At 37.1% G+C, this 21043-nt stretch overlaps 1 protein-coding gene across 4 annotated transcripts; it reads left to right on the plus strand.

The window, feature by feature from the left end:
- Positions 1-1386: 1386 nt before the first annotated feature.
- On the plus strand, positions 1387-20228 carry Megf8 (multiple EGF like domains 8). Of its 4 annotated transcripts, none has more exons than XM_072911556.1 (16): positions 1387-1943; positions 2878-3189; positions 3707-3870; positions 4168-4445; positions 4626-4810; positions 5225-5531; positions 5855-6096; positions 6570-6809; positions 7102-7389; positions 7561-7698; positions 7794-8038; positions 8124-8738; positions 8997-10217; positions 11393-15338; positions 15496-15683; positions 15855-20228. In XM_072911556.1, the coding sequence occupies exons 2-16, from the start codon at positions 2985-2987 to the stop codon at positions 16701-16703; spliced, it is 9111 nt and encodes a 3036-aa protein (XP_072767657.1). In that variant the 5' UTR covers positions 1387-1943; positions 2878-2984; the 3' UTR covers positions 16704-20228. The 4 variants fall into 4 exon arrangements, with proteins under 4 accessions (XP_072767657.1, XP_072767658.1, XP_072767660.1 ...); XM_072911557.1 differs by having other exon boundaries at positions 1387-1829; XM_072911559.1 differs by having other exon boundaries at positions 1387-1649.
- Positions 20229-21043: the final 815 nt, after the last annotated feature.

Genomic DNA, 21043 nt, shown 5'->3' on the forward strand with positions numbered 1-21043 from the left:
AGAAATTAATAGAATTCGGATTTCATCAATATATAATTATTTTTTCATAGAAAAAATATAACAAAAAACATATACGATTACTTAATAATAGTATAATATCATTATATTACAATAAACGTAAATAACAAAAGGTTTACTTTGGGAGAAGCTCAGGACTAAATCTCATGTTTTTCTGTTAAATATGCAACATAAAATCCACAGTTTAATACACGTCGTTAAATCATTACTATAAGAAATTATTGATATTTTGTTAATTTTTTTTAAATATAAGTTTTGCCTGAGATGAGATAGAAAAGAGATATTTATAAAATAAAAAATTTCAATAAAAATTGCAATATATTTAAAGTCAACACTTAATTGGCTTTTATTAAAAATTTATTTATTATTATAACATTTCAAAAGAAATGAAAATAAATTTTTTTCTTTTCTATTATTAATCATATGTGCTATACTAAGTACTGGGCAACTCCACACATCAATAAGTAAACTTTAATAATATTACAAAGCTGACTTATTTCAGCTTTAAAATAAAATTTCTGTCTTCAAACTGTTTAATCGATAAACTTAAACCATAATTAAGATTTCTAACAACATGTTTATCTATCACTTCTATCTTGTTTATGTTAAAAATATGTAAGGATTGAGAAAAGAATTGAAATTATTTATTCTTGCCGAAATAATAAAGTATTTGTATCATCATTATGCCTGTAACAGATCAATAGCAACTCTAAAAAGTCCCTGATTTTGCCTATTTTCTCTGCCTTTTTATGTTCTTTATTAAAATAAAGACAAATTTTTTTAATAATTTATGTGTGAAAGTACGAATAAGTAGTCACAAAAAATATTTTATCTTTATTATTTTAACTCGAAATGAAATATGCTACTGTCACAATCAATTGCGGATTAAATTGCTTATTGTTTTGATGATTCTCGATAATAATTTTTATATTTTGTCAACAATTTACACAAGATTGGAAGATATAATTTTTTCGAGTACTTGGGGAAAAATATGAAAAATATCTGTAAAATGAATTTTTTTCATATCTATAAGATATATATATTTTTTTTCCAAAGTACTGCAATACCAAAGTACGAATAAGTAGTCACAAAAAATATTTTATCTTTATTATTTTAACTCGAAATGAAATATGCTACTGTCACAATCAATTACGGATTAAATTGCTTATTGTTTTGATGATTCTCGATAATAATTTTTATATTTTGTCAACAATTTACACAAGATTGGAAGATATAATTTTTTCGAGTACTTGGCGAAAGATATGAAAAATATCAGTGTAAAATGAATTTTTTTCATATCTATAAGATATATATATTTTTTTTTTTCAAAGTACTGCAATACCAAAATATCGAAAATACGCCATCGTGAAGGTCATTCGGGAAACACCGATAATAGTACGGAATCGGCGTAGGTATCGATAGTAGGTATCGGAGTATCGTTAGCGTCCTTACTGGTTTTTCCCCCTTCCCCCACTCCCTGAATAAGCACGATCGTAAAAAGCGAGGCAATCGAGGTGTCAGCGACGAGCGACGAGGCGAGGCACCGTGCAGACTGGAGGTTTTGACGTTTACGTCACGCCCGCCTGACATTTCGTACTCGACGCGCGAGTGTGACAACAACAAAATTTAAGGTTACCATTTCGGCAGTTTTCATCAAACAAATCCCGGCAAAGGCAAAGTCCACGACTTTCCTTTCGCGATATTTTGATCACCGTTTCGTGCTCTTTCTCTCTTTCCGTTTCTCAGTCATCGGAGGATGTCTCGCGACACCGTTTCGTCGCCGAAGACGTGATCCTGTCCCCAGAATTTATGTGAGTTTTTGCCATGAATTCCTGAGAAAAAGTGCCGAGTCCTTCCAAGGAATTTGTTATGTTTCGCTCGTCATCGTCGACGTCGTCGTCGTCATCGTCATCTCCTCGCGATAGGTGCGGAAAGTTCATGGACATATGTGTATATATATATATATATATGTGTGTGTGTGTGTGTGTGTATATGGCGGGTACACTAATATGCAAGAGTGTATGCGTGTGTCATTTGCTTATTTGTGCTTATTTGCAAATTGATCAGAAGTCGAGAGCCTTGCGTTCTCGCGCGATGCTGGCTCGTTTCACAGGAATGTCCTTCAATCTCTTACACTGCATATACATATTCACGAATGTTTTATATTTATATATATATATTGTACACTTTATAATTAATTTATAGTTTAATATTTGCTTAAAAAAATTGCCGGCGTCCAATGTTTTAGTTGACAATTATTTTGTTTTATGTGATGAAAAGATTTAAAGCAAAGTATGTAAACAATAGTTTTGACACAATTTTAAAAAATAATGCTAGTGATATATGATTATATTTATTAAAAAAAATGTGTTGATATCTGAGAAAAACTTTGATATTTTTTTTTATATATTTAAAAGTTTGAATAAAAAAAAAGAATTCAAAGTTTACTAAATTATTGAATTATTAATGTAATATTAATTCACGTAGATATGTATATTTAACATTGCAAATTTCAAGGATGATGATTTGCCTATATAATATATTTCTGTTGCACTATGCTTTAGTATAAACATATAATGCATGTCTATTATTGGTGTATGTTATCTCTCAAGGCTTAAAAGTTAAGATATCTTGAAAATAAAGTTTGAAAATGACATATTTTCAAGATCCAATATCATGTTGTACATTGTACGTGTAAGTGCATCCTGTAAATAATTGCATTATATGTTAATTCTTCATATTAATACAGCTGTGTAAATTTATTCTTGGATATACAGAGACGTTTCTTATCTTGTAATGAGTAAAAACTCAACAACACTTGCAATAAATAAAATAACGAGATTTATATATCCTTTTCAGATATGACTCTTTCCGCATACATTGCACATAATTGCTCAAGAAATTATCTGATGCGTGCAAATGATGACTTGTGTACTGTTCGACGACAGTGAGGTGAATACGCTGTGATGGGGTGGGTGATATCCACCGCAGCATGGATTTTTATATGGAGTTACCTGCTGCGGAGCATCAATCTAGCTCCACAGCCATCTCCAAAACAAGTGCCGTGTGATAAGACAAGGAAAGTCTTCACAGACTCATGGGGAATTATCAGCGATGGGCCTATGGGCTCTAATTATACTCAAGATTCCCACTGCGAGTGGCTCATTAAAGGTACAAATAAGAATTCGTATTGAGACTTTAAAAATAAGATGCAATCATTATAAAGTTAATGAAATTTTATTTTATATATTATGTATTTTATATTTTATATTATACGATCACAATTTTTTTTTTCGTATTGCTGAAGATGGTTGAAATGTTCAAATAAGTATTTTTTGTCTCTTAAAAAACTTGAGTTGTGTATTTATGCTTTTATGTTTTGTGCTTGGTTTGTATTACCTCCTGATATTATCAATTTTATTTTGCCAGATGAACGAGATATATTAAACCTAGCTATTTTTTTCAATGAAACATGTGTAATTATTTTTGTGTGCATTAGTATTTAATGTGAATATTTCAATAAAATTTATATATTTTACTTTCTATTATCTCTTTCATCTAATATTATAAATATCTAACATATATATGGATCTAAGATATATTTAAGATGCATAATATAAAATCATACGACAATGTTTTATAGCAAAAATTTTTTTGAAGTTTATATAACTTGCTTTTCTTGTTGCAGCTAATCATAGTCGCCAATTTATTACATTGAGTTTTCGAACTATGGGTACAGAGTGCAGCTATGACTATGTGTTTGTTTACGATGGAGATTCCTTTCGTTCCCCGCTTCTAGGTAGCTTTAGTGGCAAAACAGAGCCGCAACAAGTGACATCATCGTCCGGTTATGTAAGTACATATCCTACACATTAATAATATTGTAGGATTCAAGTTTTATAGCATCTTATTAATAACATTATTAATCAATCTTATGTTACATGAAGCAAACAAAAAGTATTATAAATTTTCATAATATGTAATTTTAGAGATACAAAAAGATAATAAAGTGTTATATATATAATAAAGTATTATATAATTCAATTATAATATATAGACTACTAAAATTTAGTTATAACAATGAATATAAAAAAATATAAAGTAGCATTGTTACTGTGAGATGTTATGACATTATATTTTTCTTTGCAGATGTTGATATTGTTATATAGTGACACAAACTACGTCCTAGATGGCTTTCACGCAGAGTTTTCAGTCACGGATTGCCCAAACAATTGCACTCATCATGGAAAGTGCATCAATAATACATGCTTCTGTGAAAACGATTGGGTAGGCAAAGACTGCTCTCGAGCGCTCTGTCCAAACAATTGCAGTGGCGCCGGTATTTGCGGCTTAAAAAGATGCGAATGCAACAGTGGATATTCCGGGCAATCTTGTTCGTTGCATAAAACGCATCCAGAAGGAAATCGGTACGTTTTTTTCGAAATTGCGAGCATATTTCTATTTTTATTGTTATGTAATGATAATAAAAGTTATATATATATATATGTATAATTACGTTCTTTTTAATATTTTACGTTACATTTATATCGAATAATGGAGAAGAATATATGAATTAAAAGTTTATGATAGTCTAATTACTTATACAGATGGCATTGGCTCTCTCATTCAGAAGGTGGATTAAGACCACGTGCAGCTCATACGGCAGTCTACGTTCAAGAAACGGACTCACTTTACGTTTTCGGTGGCTACGATCTTAATTATATTCTCAGCGACTTGGAAGTGTACAGATTTAGCACAAGCCAATGGGAAGATGAATATGGAAATGTATTAGGTAAGTGTAAAAACCAATAACGGAAATTTTATGTAAAAGAATTTTAAGTTAATTCATTATTTTTTTATATAATTTATTATAAATACACACATTTTCTTATCTCATCTTTGTTATATTTTCTGCATGCATATATGTATTATAAATAATTATAATGCAAAATATGATATTTATACTCATCTCTATCTTGAATATTATAACATTAAAATTTTTAACAAATTAATGTTGTGGAAAAATTAATTTTATTTTATCATATAATATTTTATTGTGTAAAAATATAAAGGTAAAATACATAAAACTTGTATATTCTAAATAATACTCTTATTGTTCTTACTGATGTATGTACAGAATATGTGTACAAAAGAGCAATTATAATAATTTTATATTACAACATACTGATTTTCCCGACATTCGTAGAAAGTGCTGCATCAGCCGAATATCTGGATCCTATGTTGATCGCTACCGAATTACGCAATCCCGGCGCCAAAGAGATATACGGCCTACCGACGTCATCTTTAATTTGGAAGGTTCTCTACAGCATCAAAGATAATAATACTTTCAGTTTGCTCGATCGAACTAATGGCAATCACAGCACACGAGAATTTAGGAATATGCCTAAAGAGAACGAAAAGAGTAGAAGCACCATTAGGATTGATAGGAACGACAATCTCAGGAGAAAGCATCCGCGAAATATAAGATCGCGATATTCGCAAATGTCGACAAGGTAGTAAGTGATAGATCACTTATTAATTTAATTCGTTTAAAATTATCTTTATACAATTCGAAAATATTTTATGGTTTTTACATTTTGTTCATATAAAGATATAAAAACTAATAAGTTATATGAAGAAAAAATTATATTTTTTAATTAGACATTTAATCAAGTCACAAGTATAATTGAAATGTTTTCTGAGGAACAGCCTTTTATTATAAAGTTTTGTTTTTTTTTTTTTTTTTTTTCTATGAATCTGCAGAATATTTAATATTATTTAATATTCTATTTATATGGTTAGACTTATAAATTACTATTGCATGTTTGTGTTATAGATACCGCAGAAACTTGGAAAACTTATATCGAGATCATGATACGACGGACGTACAAAATGACAACGCGAAATGGGAGGAGCAGGTGGTAGCGGGATCCGCTGAGGATAATATATTTATGCAAGAATTTGTAGATTCAAAATTAACTACAAGCGAGTCAGTGAAAGAGGAAGTTACGGAACCCACCATTGACGATTTACCCAAACCGGGTCCTCGATATGGTCATGCTGCGTGTAAATATCAAGGTCTGTTGACATAGCATTTGCTGATAATTTATACTAAATTAAAAGAGAGAGCACAGAGTGACTTAATGCCTGCAAATTAACATATTCAAATTTTATTGTGTTTTGTATCGCTAATCAGTATAAAGTAAAATAACAGAAAGAGAGATGAATTCTTACTTTTTTTTTCTTTTTTTGTACATAAAAATTGAATTTGCAAAATATAAACTTTTGACATATTTTTGCAAATATATATTTCTCAGTTCAAGTTGCTAGAGAAAAAAATCATTCTGAAAACAATTTTATTTATACTTATTAACATACCAATGACAAAATTGAAAGAAAAATTTTTATTTAAAAATTAGTTTACTTTGTTATGGTTTACCATTATAATTGTGTACTTTTGACTAATATATATATATATATATATATAATGTTATATTAATGCTAATATTATATTAACAATTAATAAACGAAATCTTTTTATATATTTTTAGATGGTTTTGTAATCTATGGAGGAAAAGTATCAGAGGAAGACGGTTCTGTATCGAATGAACTGTGGCATTACAATGTACACAAGCGTGTATGGACTTTACGTGCTAAAAACTCTCCCTTCTACCCGCCCAGACTCACAAGACATACTCTAACCTTGGCGGGTGACTATATTTACTTGTTCGGAGGCAGCACTATTGATGGAGAATTTTCATCCAGACTTTATAAAATCAAATTACATTTATGTAAGTTTATCAAAATGGAAGAATAATTCAAAGAATGTATATTTTAACAATTTATATTCATATAATGTAACTCATAAATAATGCTTAAATAACATAAACTGAAGAGATTTTTCGATATATATTATAAAAATGTTTTCTGCAATATTACTTTTGTTGGAACTTTGAAATTTTACAAATCAAGATTTGCAAAAAAATGTTTAGATGAAAACACGTAGTTGGAAAGACACAATTAGCATTAAAGAATATTAACATTAATATATATTAACATTAAAGAATGTTAATACGATTATAGCGGATCCTACGGCAACCAGCGAGAAATGGATAGAAATGCGACCTCGAGGTGGTAAAGAACTCGACGTGCGCGTGGTGGCACACTCAACTGTGTATCATCGTGCTACTAATTCCTTGCTGGTATATGGCGGCGTGGTTGCCAGCGTCGCCCGTTTCAGCAAATTGTCAGATCGAATGTTTGTCTTTCAACTGGACAGGAAGGTCTGGTCTGAAATTCATTATCCGAGGGCCCATTTGCGAGACACGTACGTGCCGAGAGAACGCGCGTTCCACACGTGTAATATAATAGGTAATTTATAGATCTATTATTATACAAATATTCTTTATAATATTACACTTGTTTAATATAAAATTACTAAAATATAACAATGTATACATTTTTATTTATAGATTCGTATTATCTTGCATTTTTTTTAAGTTTAAGATGCACACAACAATTATTGCTATATTCTTTCGACAGGAAATTATCTGGTAGTATTCGGCGGATATTCTCATAGACATAACAAAGAGGAAATCTGTTATGACAATCAGATGTATCTTTATCATCTCGGTTGTCACGCCTGGGTGAGCCACGATGTGCTAGGCTTAAACGATAAAGGTAAAACACGCTTTTAATTAATTCGATGTATAAATTTATTTGTTTATATTGATTTAAATGTGTTTGATATATTTAATAATATTCCCACTTTTTAGATTCCCGTTATCCTAAACAGCAGGGCGTATTTGCACACGCGGCGGATGTACGTAATGGAAATATCCTGTTACTTGTTGGTGGATATCACGGCAACGTAAATGCCGATCTTCTTGCGTACACTTTGCCGCCCATGTTGGCGCCAGGAGATGAGGACTATATCGAACCGGAACAAATTTGCTCGAGACACAAGAGTCTGATGGAATGCGCGGCAAATCCCGAATGCGGCTGGTGTTCCGCGGACGAGGTATTCCTTATTTATCAATCTTCTCCTGAAATATTCTTCATTCCTTTTCCACATTTTTATAAAATTTTTTTATGACACTTTGCAGATATGTTATGGTCGGACGATAGGTAGCAATTGCACGACGAATCTGCAGACGACGCGTTGTCCAGGGGTTTGTCCCGCTTTGGGTGACTGTCATTCCTGTCTGATACATGGTCAACCTGGCGGTGGCTGGGGCACAAACTTTCGCGGCAGAAAATCCGTCTCGAACAAGCTTAACCTGGGTACGTGCACGTGGTGCGTCCAGAACGCTCGTTGCCATCACAAGGACGATAATTATGGAGTATGCGGCTTGCGAGACGACACACCCTCACAGATACCAGGCTGGTGGGGTTCGAAAGGCACGGAGATCACAAAAGTCGAGGAGTGCCGGGAGATGGACAAGAGACCGGGTCTGACTTTCCTTAAATATAAGCCGCCGGTGAATTTCAGTCAGCCCGACTCGGTTGCCATAGTAAACGCGACCACGGTCGATTTTATGCCATCCATGCAAGGCGCAAAAACAGAGGCAGCGTTAGGTGGCGAGATGATCGCCAGGCTGACTGGCTTTCTCAGACCACCGAATTATTTTTGGGACAGCGCGGCAGAGCAGTTAAAGATCTGCGTCGGTTACAATAGCGCGACACTTCGTGTATCACGAAATGATGATCCCGATAAACTGGTGAGTTATATTTACCACTTGGCATTTAATTGCATTAACAAATTATAAAAGAGATATCTTCTGAAAAATATTAAAACACACAATTGTAATTTCACATAAATTTTATTTATATATAATAAAACAATAGGATTTATTACAAATTATTTACAAATTGAAATATTCTTATTGCATAACACTGATCGAGAACGAATTTAATCATTTTTTTCTTAAATTTTATTATAATTAAATTATCTATAAAATAATTTAACTTATATTCAGGAACTAGTCGCCAATTTAACTGCGGAAACATCACAATATATACCAATAAAGTGGGCAGATGGACATCCAATGGAGTTACAACCAGGCCGTTACCTGTTGGATTTTGAATCGAAAAGAATGGTGACCGCAAGCTATGCTCATGCGAGCAAAATGGAGATCACACACAATAAGAAGACGGAAAATCCGAAAGTCTTTACATTTGAATACCTAGAGCCATATCAAAACGGTTCTTGTCATCAATACGGCAACTGCCTACATTGTTTGACAGATTCCTCATGTGGTTGGTGCGACATCACTCATCAGTGTCTACCGCGCTCGGCTAACGAGACAGAAAGCTGTGCGGCGGATGTGGACTGGGACGAGCGCGGCGAACCGATACGCGAGTGGCATTACTTGACGATTACACCATCGACGTGCGCCAACTGCTCCAACTACATCTCCTGCGAGTCGTGTGTGGGTACTAAACTGTGTGAATGGTGGACGGAGGAGGCAAAATGCGCGCGGATCGGTCGATTGCCAAACGCTGTGGTGAGTCTAGAGCAATGCCCAATTCCGTGTCGACAACGCTTCAACTGTACTCAGTGCCTAGACGAGCGCGGTAGATGTGTATGGTGTGAGGCCACGCGCGAATGCTTCTCCTTTTCCGTGTACACGTCCGAGTATCAATTCGGCCTATGCCGAGAATGGATGGATCAGGCAGGTCTAATGGGCGTCACATCACGCAGCTCGTCGTTGACCGGCAACGATCAGTGCAAGAGCTGCAGTCGGCACTCAAACTGTTCCAGTTGCTTACACTCGCTCAGTTGTGGATGGTGCTACAGCCTGGAAAATCCCATTACCGGCGTGTGCGTGCAGGGTGATTTCAATCAGCCACATGTCAACTGTAGTGCAGTTATCAATGAGGATCGAAACAGTAGTCTAAAAGCAGATGAATCTGGCTGGGCGTACGCGCAATGTCCCGACGTAGACGAATGCGATCTCGGCCTTCACGATTGTCATTCCGACGCACTTTGCACCAATACGCACGGCAGCTTCAGCTGTCAATGCAAGCGCGGTTTTAACGGTGACGGCAAGGAGAACTGTACCAAAACTTGTTACGAAAGATGTGTCAACGGATATTGCAGCGAAGCACCGGATTACAAGTGTGAATGCAACCTTGGCTGGACCGGACCGGACTGTCGGACTAACTGCGGCTGTTACAATCACTCCACGTGCATGCAGGTAAACACAAAGATTGTACACATATGTATAACATATACATGCCTCCGATAGGCAAATTATGGAAACATTACACAATAATAGCATCGTGATTTAACGAAAAATTTCTCAATAATTGCACTAAAATAATTCGACATGAAATAAAATTTTGTAAATAACATTTATCAAAAATTAGACCAATTCAATTTAGTGTATAAATATTTTATAATTATTTCAATAGTTAAAAATGTGAAAAATATAAAATTATAGCTTTCAATATTTGTGCAATATAACAAAACAGTTTACAATATTTACAGCATTTTCAGACAAAATATTTGTAATGTTATAATTAATAAATTAGATTAATACGCTAATTTAAATAAGAAAAAAATTTATGGAAACAAGTTAACTAATAACAATTTTGTTTAAAAGAAATATTAAATATATATATATATATATATATTATGTTATGTTGTTTGAAAAGTAAGACTAACGTTTCAGGATAACTTGTAAATATCACGTTCAAATTCTTAATGTATGGCATACTTTATTACAAAAACTTTAATTTTTTGTCACACACTCACTTGGCAGATATAATTCTTGTAAAAGTATAATGAATGAGATGTCAGTAACATAAACAAGTCAGAACGTGGTCAAGACATCACGTTACCAGATTATTTGAAATCTCAAATGTTCAACAAAGAGTTTCCAAAAATTCGATTGACATGAAAATCGTTCCGAGTCTTTATTTAAAATTAATATTTTATATTGCAATATTTCTATATTACAATTTAGAAATAATTATGTATTTTTGTAAGCACACATATGGATTAATTTGACTTTCCTTTATGCACAATTGTATTTCTACATGTTTAAACATAATGTAGCTAATTTTTTTTTTAATTACGTAGCATAATATATAGCTAATATTTTTCTTAGTTGAATTTTTTCTAAATTTCTTATGCAAATATACTACTAAGATAATTCGCTATATTGTTAGTTTTGCTGAAATACTATTTACATATTAATTGCGCAAACAGTTATCAATATTTTCTAAAAGATCAATATTTTTATATTTATTTTTCAAAAAAATATATCTATATAATTACAAATCATAAATTTTATGCAAGATTTCATCGTATAATTTTATAAATGTTGTCCTATCGGATGTGCAAACATTTGAATTTTTAAATTTCTAGGGACCAGGTATCTGCGATGAATGTCAAGACTGGACGATCGGACGCTACTGCGAGGAGTGCAAAGCAGGCAGCTACGGAAACGCGACGATGCCGTTGGGATGCCGCGAATGTGATTGCAACGGACACGGTGACATTGAGCTCGGCGTATGCGATCGACAGACCGGGATGTGCTTCTGCCGTGATAACACTGAGGGTGACAAGTGCCATCGTTGTAAGCGCGGCTACTATGGCGATCCACGTGACGGCGGAATGTGTTATTACGGCTGTATGTCACGAGGTATGCTAGGTGGCGTAGGAAATGGCAAGCAGGGTCTCGGTAGCCGACATTCGCAATCCTCGCTCTGGGGAAGCCACGCGGGCGACTCGCCGACAAGGGAGTGTCTCTGGATCGTCAGTCCCGAGACGAATCTTTCGTCAGACGCGACTACACCAGCGATTCAGAGCGTGATACAATTCACCATTCACGACGATATCAACGTGAGCTGCCAGGAAAACAGCGTGTACGTGTATGACGGTCTGCCAGAGTTTGTCTCATCCACCGGTGGTCACCAGAGCCAATTACTGGGTGTGTACTGTACGGAGAGCACTGACTATCCAGTGACGGTAGAAGCTAAATCCGGTTTTTTGACAGTGCATTACAAACAATTAGATGAGGTCGAGGGTTTCAATGCAAGCTACGTGGTGATGACATGCAATAATTGTCCGGGAAATCGCGAGTGTCGAAGCGGCAACTGCCTCTGCAAGTCCGGATATGTCGGCATCAATTGCGACGTGGAGATATGTCCAAACAACTGTACCGCCTCGAAAAAACGCGGTGTCTGCGACAAAGGATACGGCCGCTGCGTTTGCATATCGGACTACGGTGGCCGCGACTGTTCCATCCCGCTCAAGGATTATCAATTAATCTTCACGGAGCTATTCAACTCGGAATATTTAGCCGATCATTTGGATCATTTGAGGAAAACACTACCGCGCTTCGGCCATAGTCTGGTGGCCGATCGACGCGGCAGTCTATGGATGTTTGGCGGCTATTCGCTTAGCCACGGACCCTTGAACGACATCAGGCTCTTCGATACGAAAAACAACACGTGGATGCCGGTGACGGTCGAGTCTACTTCAGAGGCGTCCATGCCACAGGGCCGCTACTTCCACGCCGCCGAAATCGTGCACAGTAGGCAGCAAATCTACGTATATGGCGGTTTATCGATGAAGGACGAGGATGTGCAAGGACTGTCGAATAACACTCTCAACGACTTTTGGAAGTTTAGTCTGCAGAATCAACGATGGAGTCAGATCGTACAGGACGAATCGAAAAAGGAGCCGTTACCGTTGGCTGGTCATACGCTGACTCTACGCAGAGATGGAGAATCGGAAAGTTTGATTCTGATCGGTGGTTTCAGCCCCAAGTACGGATACCTGGATACTGTTTGGGAATTTAATCTTGAAACGGAGACTTGGGACACGGTCAATACCGACGGGAATGGACCTCTGGGTGTTTACGGTCATTCTACAGTGTATCACGGCAAATCAGATAGCTTCTATGTCTTTGGTGGTTACATATACGCAGTGAACAGAACTTTCATTTCGAACAAGTTGTACGCCCTGAATTACAAGACACGAACGTGGTCCGTACTGCCACCGTTTGAGGACGATTTTACCGATGGCACCAGCTTGCCGCAAGCTAGATTTTTGCATTCCGCGGTCACGACGGATGAATACATGGTGATATTCGGCGGCCGACAAAATCCTCACAACACCTCGGACTCGCTGATAGCGTACAAGTATTCATGCAATCTATGGATACGTTTGATAACAAGAGATATGGAAACGATCGGCAGTCCACCACCGCCGGCCTACGCTCACGCGATGACCCACGCCGATCCAGAGTCGAATGCCATTTACGTCGTTGGCGGCTTCGATGGCGGTATAAAAAGTCATGTCACGTTGATCAGCATACCGGAGGATCTATGCAAGCTGTGGACAGACAAGATTACATGCAGAAAATATTTTGGTTGCTCATTTTGCGCCGTTACCACCATTGTCGGCATCAACGACTCATTTTGCTTTTCGAACGAGATTTCGAGCAACCGTGACGACAAATGTGACATCAACGTCACTCAAGCGCAACGATCGAACGGAATATTCTGCAACTCGGACTGGATGGTTAGCAGAAAGTGTCAGAGCTTCAAGACTTGCACAGAATGTTTGGCAGAATGGCCGTACTACAAAGAAGACAAGCTAGTTTGCAAATGGTGCACCAACTGTCCGCATGGTGTTTCGTCCAAATGCATTCCGTTTGATCGAGACTGCGACGAACAGACGCAAGGACTGGATAAATTATCATGTACCATGTCGGTCACCAATGTGAATCAATGCAAGGAACGCAAGTGTCCGGCAAGCGACTGCGAGAAATGCAACAGTCTCGGCGATTGCGTGTGGACGAGGCAAGTACTGAAGACCGAGCTGGGACCGAAATTGACAGGAGAACCCGTCTACGACTGGAACTGCGTATCGGACAATATCTTTGAGCGATCCAGTATAAAAATGAGCAGCACGCAATGCGGGAGAAGGTGTTCCGAGCACAAAGACTGCAGGAGCTGCTTGAAGGGTACCGGCGCCGAAGGCGGATGGAGCGAATGTAGATGGTCCACACGATTAAACGAATGCATCTCACCGTCGTACCAGCCACTCTACTGCGCCGGCGGTGTTTGTGGTTTAGTATTGCGTAGCGCGGACATGGACCATTGTCCAGAACCGTGTTCGGTTTTCAAGCAATGCAGCACCTGTCTGAAGCACTCGCACTGCGGCTGGTGCTCCCTCGACTCTGCTGACGTAACCGGTCAAGGGATATGCACGGAAGGATCACTCGAAGCCCCGACCGATCATCCAGCAGGCGGTACCTGCGAAATGCTTTATCATCAACATTTCCCGGGAACCGAAGCGCCGACCACCACAACATTACATCCCGATTCTCTAAAACAGCAAGACAACAACATCACGTTATCGTTTCCATTACCTAATCACACGACACCAGAGTTTTCATGGCACTATGTCCGCTGCCCGCCGGAGAACGAATGCGAAAACGGACATCACACCTGTTCACCGAAGAGCGAGAAGTGTTTCGATCTGGAGGAGGGTTTCGAATGCAAATGCGGAGACGGATACAAGACCGAAGCTTCCTGGGGCAGCGATTTCGGTAAAAAGATCTGTGTGCCAATGTGCACGCAGGGTTGCGTGAGAGGGACATGCGTGGAACCAGACTCGTGTCGTTGCGATTTTGGCTACGTGGGCGCCAACTGTTCCATCCAGTGCCAGTGCAACGGTCACAGCGACTGCTTGGGCCCGGATAAGCTCGATGAGTGCACAAAGTGCCATAATAACACAATGGGACCTCAATGCGAGAAATGCATGCCGCTGTTCGTCGGTAACCCCGCGGACAATGGTCAGTGCGTGCCGTGTCTCGAGTACTGCAACGGACACACGTCGATCTGTATCAACGACAGCATGACCGTGCCCGACCCGCTTTCGGTGGGTAAGATGCCGTATGAGCTGTTAAGCAAGCAACTAGGCGAGGGACCTGTGGCCAAGGCCAAATGCATCAATTGCGGAAACAACACCAAGGGCGACAAGTGCGGTGAGTGCATGACCGGTTATTTCCGTGGCACGGAGGATCTACGCGACGTGTGTCGAGCGTGCGAATGCCACGGTCACGGCTTCACGTGCGATCCCGTGACTGGCGAGAAGTGCAATTGCGGTAACAATACGGAAAGTGAGCCGTCCTGCATCGGGGGTCCCATGAAAGGCACGAACACGGGCGGCACGCCATGCTGGAAGGTGCAGTGCAGCAAGTGCAGGGAGAATTACGCCGGCACGCCGACGATGGGCCATCAGTGCTACAAGACCGTCACAGTTGACAACAAAATGTGCTTTGACTCGAAATTGATAGGTAATAACAATAGAAAACACAAGACCGAGAGACTAGGGTTGTTTGTGTAACGATAAATAATAATATAATTGACACAAAAGAATCGTGTTTGATATCCTGCATCATTTTAACAACCGTGTGGAAGATTACGCTAATACATACTGTTGTCTTATTTCAGACGAGTGCAAGATGAAACCAAAACCCTTGAATCCCGGCCAGACTGTTTTCTATATGGTGCAGCCCCGATTTATGAACGTAGACATCAGAGTTATGGTGGATGTCACTCAAGGCGCCTTGGATTTGTTTTTAAGTCCTCGGGACGACTCCTTTGTCGTCACTTTGAACTCATCGACCGGATATCAAGACGTACAATATTTTCTCTTATTTAAGCTTTTCCTTGATATTTTTCCAGTAAAAATTAATATCAATTTCGTCGAATTAAATTTTTCCATTTTTTACTATCACCTCTATTTATCTATAACTTATCTATTACTTTTTCATCAAAGAAAGTTCAAGCACTGTCCCTAATACTCGTAGGTTGAGCTGGACAGCAGATTCAGGTGGCGGCCCGATCATTCCGACACCTGGATGGATGAACAGTCCAACAGCAAGCTCCGGATCGTCGAGTTTCACTCTCATGGTTTCGGCGCGATAAATGGCACCACCACGGAACCGACATGGAATACAGGACCTCAGTATTTCGTGATGGAGCGCTACGCGGAGAACTTGGCCACCTTCTTGACGATCGACCGACGAAACACGTTCCTGGTGATACGTAATCTAACGAATCGACTGGTGCTGACATTACCACAGGATAAACACGAGCTCGGCCAGACCAAGTTTCACATCGCCCTACGAGCAATTGAGCCGTCGAATCCGGAACTAAACGGCCGTGCCGCTTATGGGATGATCTTCTTTCGGCAGGATCAGTTGCACATCGATCTGTTCGTCTTTTTCTCGTGTTTCTTTTCCTGCTTCTTCCTATTTTTGGCGGCATGCGTGGTCGCATGGAAGACGAAACAGGCGGCAGACGTGCGCCGCGCCCGGCGTCGCCACGTCGTCGAGATGCTGCACATGGCGAAGCGACCGTTCGCCTCGGCGACGATAATCTATGACCGGGATGGCGGCGAGTGCAGCCCGAGCTCGCCGCAGCGCAAGGGCAGACGTGGCAAGCACGTCAACTTCCACAGCGACGTGAGACCGGTCGCCGTCGAGCCCACCGATGACAGCGTCGCTGCTGTCGCCACGGTGTTCATTAGGTTACCCGGCGGCCGCCAAGCACCCGTTAAACTGGCCCTGGGCAGTTCACTCATACTCTTGACCCGAGTCTACCCTGTCAATAGCCGAGTGTTCCTTAGGCGTAGAAATAGCCACGCGACGAACTGAGCCCGCGTCACAGTGGAATCTCGATCTCGACAATCTTCGAGTTCCACATCACAAGCACCGATCTTTTCGTTGAACTCCTCCGGGACATCGTTGAGGGTCTCCGATGTTTGAGTGCATTTTATTATGAATTAAGATAACTATAGTAGAGCCTGGGTTTAATTAATAACCTTAGGAAATTATATATCAGATTTAACGGACAAATTTCTCCTTTTAGGACGCAGTTTTAACACGTTAAAGATAACAAATGAGATATAACATAATTGGATTATAACGTAAATTTTAACGAAATATATATATACTTTGCTATAATCGTAATATTTCCGATACATCACACATAATTTTATCGCTTCTGTGTGGAAACTGTTTTCTTTTATTGATCTCATCGCACACGCGCATTATTAAAATTGGCAACAGGGACAGCGATATCGGATCTATGGAAGCTTTTCCCACACGATAAATACATAGAATATATCGAATACAGGCGTGTAAAATAATTCTAATTAATTTTTATTAATTAGATTAATTAATATTACGCCGCGCGCGAATTTTATATTACATTTTTATATTGCATTCACGAATCCGGAGATCTTCGAAAACAAAAAACCGGAATCGTAGGTAAAATCCAAGATGTTTAAAAATATGTAACGAATCGTGAAATCATCTTACGGATCCAAATACGAGTGCATCTATCACTCTGGAGAAGCGCATACCGAAAAATGTGCGAATTCTCGGTATCTAAGAATTTATATGTGTGTGTATTGATACACAAATATCGTATCATGGGTCTGTAAATGGATAAATCTTTTTTTTATCATTATTTGTTAAACCCTATTATTACGTAACATAGTTATAAGAGGAGAAAAACCGAAATCGTAAGATTATTTAATCTAAATATAATATATTGTCGTATATCATTCCATGACGAGACTGTATACACGTTTGTATATACAACAATCTGTAATTACGTATTAATTCGAACTTTATATACATTTTTGTAGAGATATTTTACGAGACGAATATTGATCTCGCCTCGTAGAACATTCGTGGCAACTATACCCGCAAGATGATGAAATCAATCACGCGCGTATCTGTATCAGCTGAACGAACAGTATTAGAATTGTTGATTAGAGAGACGGAGCTCAACGATGATGTGTATGTTAACAAGGTTCCTATGCCAAAACTGATTAGTGAATGAATGTGAAAACGTCCTAAATATAATAATATATTATTTATCATAAGTAAGAGGAAGGGGGAGAAGAAGTAAAGAAAAGTTTCTAGGAGAAGTAGAGAAGATTGAAAATTTTTTCCGAAAAAAGAAATGTACTTGCGCAGAGAAAGAATTTCAAACTCGCGTGTCGCAAACTTTTATAACTAATTGAAAAAAACATACGCTCAATAGGCTGTTTTTGATCACAGATCATGATTATGGTATTAAATATCAATCAAAATGTATAGATAATGTGAGTGTTGTAACGATATCGATATCGACGTGCTTAGTAATCATCACAGAAGCATGTAAATGGGATAAGGTAGGGATCCTATTATTTTATATGAAGTTCAAGAGTAATATGAGAATATAAACATCTATGAATCGGACAATTTTTAACGAAAAAGCAAAATTTAATATAAATAATTAAGTTTCATTTTTATAAATTTAAATGTACGTAAAGCTCTGAATACGTAAAGAAGACATCTGTGTGTGAAGAATATAGGATCTAAAAAATTAAGAATTTGTAGATTAATGAATTAATTAATGCTAAGAATTCGCGGAATCGAAAATTCCATGATTTACGATTATCGAAAATTTAAATCTAGCTTATAACTAAAACAGATTATATAAAAAGACACCCACGCAATATTATAAGAAAAGTACGTATAAAAAACGTACTTTTTGTACACGAAAGACTTCATAAAAAATAATGAACCATCTCTTCGTTATCTCATTCTCTTGTATTTGTTTGTGGACTAGAATAACGTAATGGTGCTTTTGTGTGTAACGAGAGAGAAAATCTAAGACCTTTTTTATGTGCATATAAGCAAGGGCTTAGATATATTACTGTGTATGTGCCATCGATTGGCCGGAAGATCGCACGAGTACTCCTCTCGACTAGGGAAAAAAATAAACATTCGTTGATTGATTATTAAGCAAACACATCGACGATATGACGCGACAAATTTGTTGAATCTAGAATCTTTTCTTGTCATGTTAGTCTTGTCTCGTCATTGCGCGTAATGCAAATTTTATTCTTTTGCAATATCTATCGGTACAGCTATTGTCTAATCGCGATTTCTCTCTCTCTCTCTCTCTCTCTCTCTCTCTCTCTCTCTCTCTCTCTCTCTCTCTCTCTCTCTCTCTCTCTCTCTCTCTCTCTCTCTCTCTCTCTCTCTCTCTCTCTCTCTCTCTCTCTCTCTCTCTCTCTCTCTCTCTCTCTCTCTCTCTCTCTCTCTCTCTCTCTCTCTCTTTCTCTCTACTTTTCTACGTAGAGCTATAAGTTCAAAAATCCACAGAATGTAGCAAAAATCTAACAAAATTGCAGGATCTCTGTAGGAATTAAAAGTCATATAATGCTGTAAAAAAGAAAATCGAACCGTGAATCGAAAAAAAATATGCGAAACCAACGATCTTTAAAAATTTTAAGGATGTTTATATTGAATAAAATTGCTCGTGGAATTTCAACGATCTTCCAAGATCCAATAATTCGAAATTAAACTTTCAATTTTTAATAGATAGCTCGTGAATTCTTCAAAAAATTTTTTTTTAAAGCAAACGTCCAGATTAAAAGTTCCTTCAAAAGATCCACGTAAATTTTGAGGATTTTTCTTCGCAAATCTGTACATTCTAAAGACCTACTTATAGAGATCATTGAAAGATGAAGGACTAAAGTTGATTCGTTATTATCCGCACAAGATCGGATCTATTCAGAATCTATTATAATCCACATTCGCACGCACGATCAGTCGCGTTGTCCTAAATACTCATCCGCGTAGTGCGCTGTGTAAGCGTATTAATTATTAAGTATACACACAGAATTGATACAGTATATGTACATTTATATAGGTGCATATAGAGAGATATATATTATATACATATAAAGTAACGAGTATATATATATATATATATATAAATACGAGACGCGGTGATTATGTGTATAATTTTTCGGTTGTACAGATCTGTGAATGCGCGCGTTATTTCCGAAATGTTCTATTTTATATATAATTATATTACACATCGCGTCGTCGATGACAGAGAGAGAGCGATAATCTTCCAAAGCCGGCATTGTAATTTCGCGTGGAAAATCGGGAAAACAACAGTTTGCGAAGAACGACGTGTGCTCCACGTAACAAGGGAGCGAAAAGGTTGTGAAATTAAAAAAAAAATGAACGAACAGCATCTCCTGTCGGATTTTCGGACGAAAAGATGCAGTTTATCCTTTATTACTCGCCTGCCCCGAGGGAAATGTAAGGTTGTGCAAATGATTAATGAATTGTATTGAGGAAGCTTTAATAAACATATACGTAAAAACAGGGATGTCACTCAGAGCTGATGTTTCCTCAATGAAAATATAATCTTTTCTTTAATTTGTAGAAATATATATATAGCTTTTTTTTATACAAAAAGCATGATTTTAATTACTCTAAATTATTGATTTAAAAGAAAAAAATCTTTGATTCATAATTTCGTGTAGCCAACTACAAAATGAGAGAAATATTACATATATAATAAATAATACACGGGGATAAAATAGGAACAAAATCTGCATTGATTAACGCATTACTGATACTACATTATTTTTACGCATTGTTCGCAAAATGCGATTGTGAGTTTTATCTGATATCTGATATGTAAAGAAAAATCATTATCAATGTTTATTTAAATTGAAAATCAGAGAATCATCTTCAGCAGTTGAATAAATTAAAGATAATAAAAACGTGTAGATAACGCTGATAGAATAAAATTCGGAGATTATTATAATTAAATCATTTTTATTTTCTCTTGTACGTCGATTCAGTAAAATCTTTCAAACTCAATTTGTTTCATATACATACATATATATATTGTGTATGTATGTATACATTATATATATATATATATATAATAAATAAATTATATATAATAAATATATATATATATATATATATATATATATATATATATATATATATGTATACACGTATGTATGTACGTTAATTTATATAATTTTTGTTTTTTATATACTACTTTTTTTTATCTGCAGAACGTTCTTAGAACGTGTCATTCTGTGCAATAATTATTTACATATTTCATTTAATATCCACACACATACACACACACGTATACCAAGTAATCTAGGAAACCAATT

The sequence above is a fragment of the Anoplolepis gracilipes genome, chromosome 2 (genome assembly GCF_047496725.1).
Source record: "Anoplolepis gracilipes chromosome 2, ASM4749672v1, whole genome shotgun sequence".
Classification (NCBI taxonomy): Eukaryota; Metazoa; Arthropoda; class Insecta; order Hymenoptera; family Formicidae; genus Anoplolepis; species Anoplolepis gracilipes.

What these genes read in the sequence shown, in the direction of transcription:
- Megf8 (XM_072911556.1), top strand. Translation starts at nt 2,985, where the DNA reads ATGGGGTGGGTGATATCCACCGCAGCATGGATTTTTATATGGAGTTAC. An exon ending in ATGATGATCCCGATAAACTG is followed by an intron (nt 8,739 to 8,996) that starts GTGAGTTATATT and finishes ACTTATATTCAG; the next exon opens with GAACTAGTCGCCAATTTAAC. An exon ending in ATCACTCCACGTGCATGCAG is followed by an intron (nt 10,218 to 11,392) that starts GTAAACACAAAG and finishes TTAAATTTCTAG; the next exon opens with GGACCAGGTATCTGCGATGA.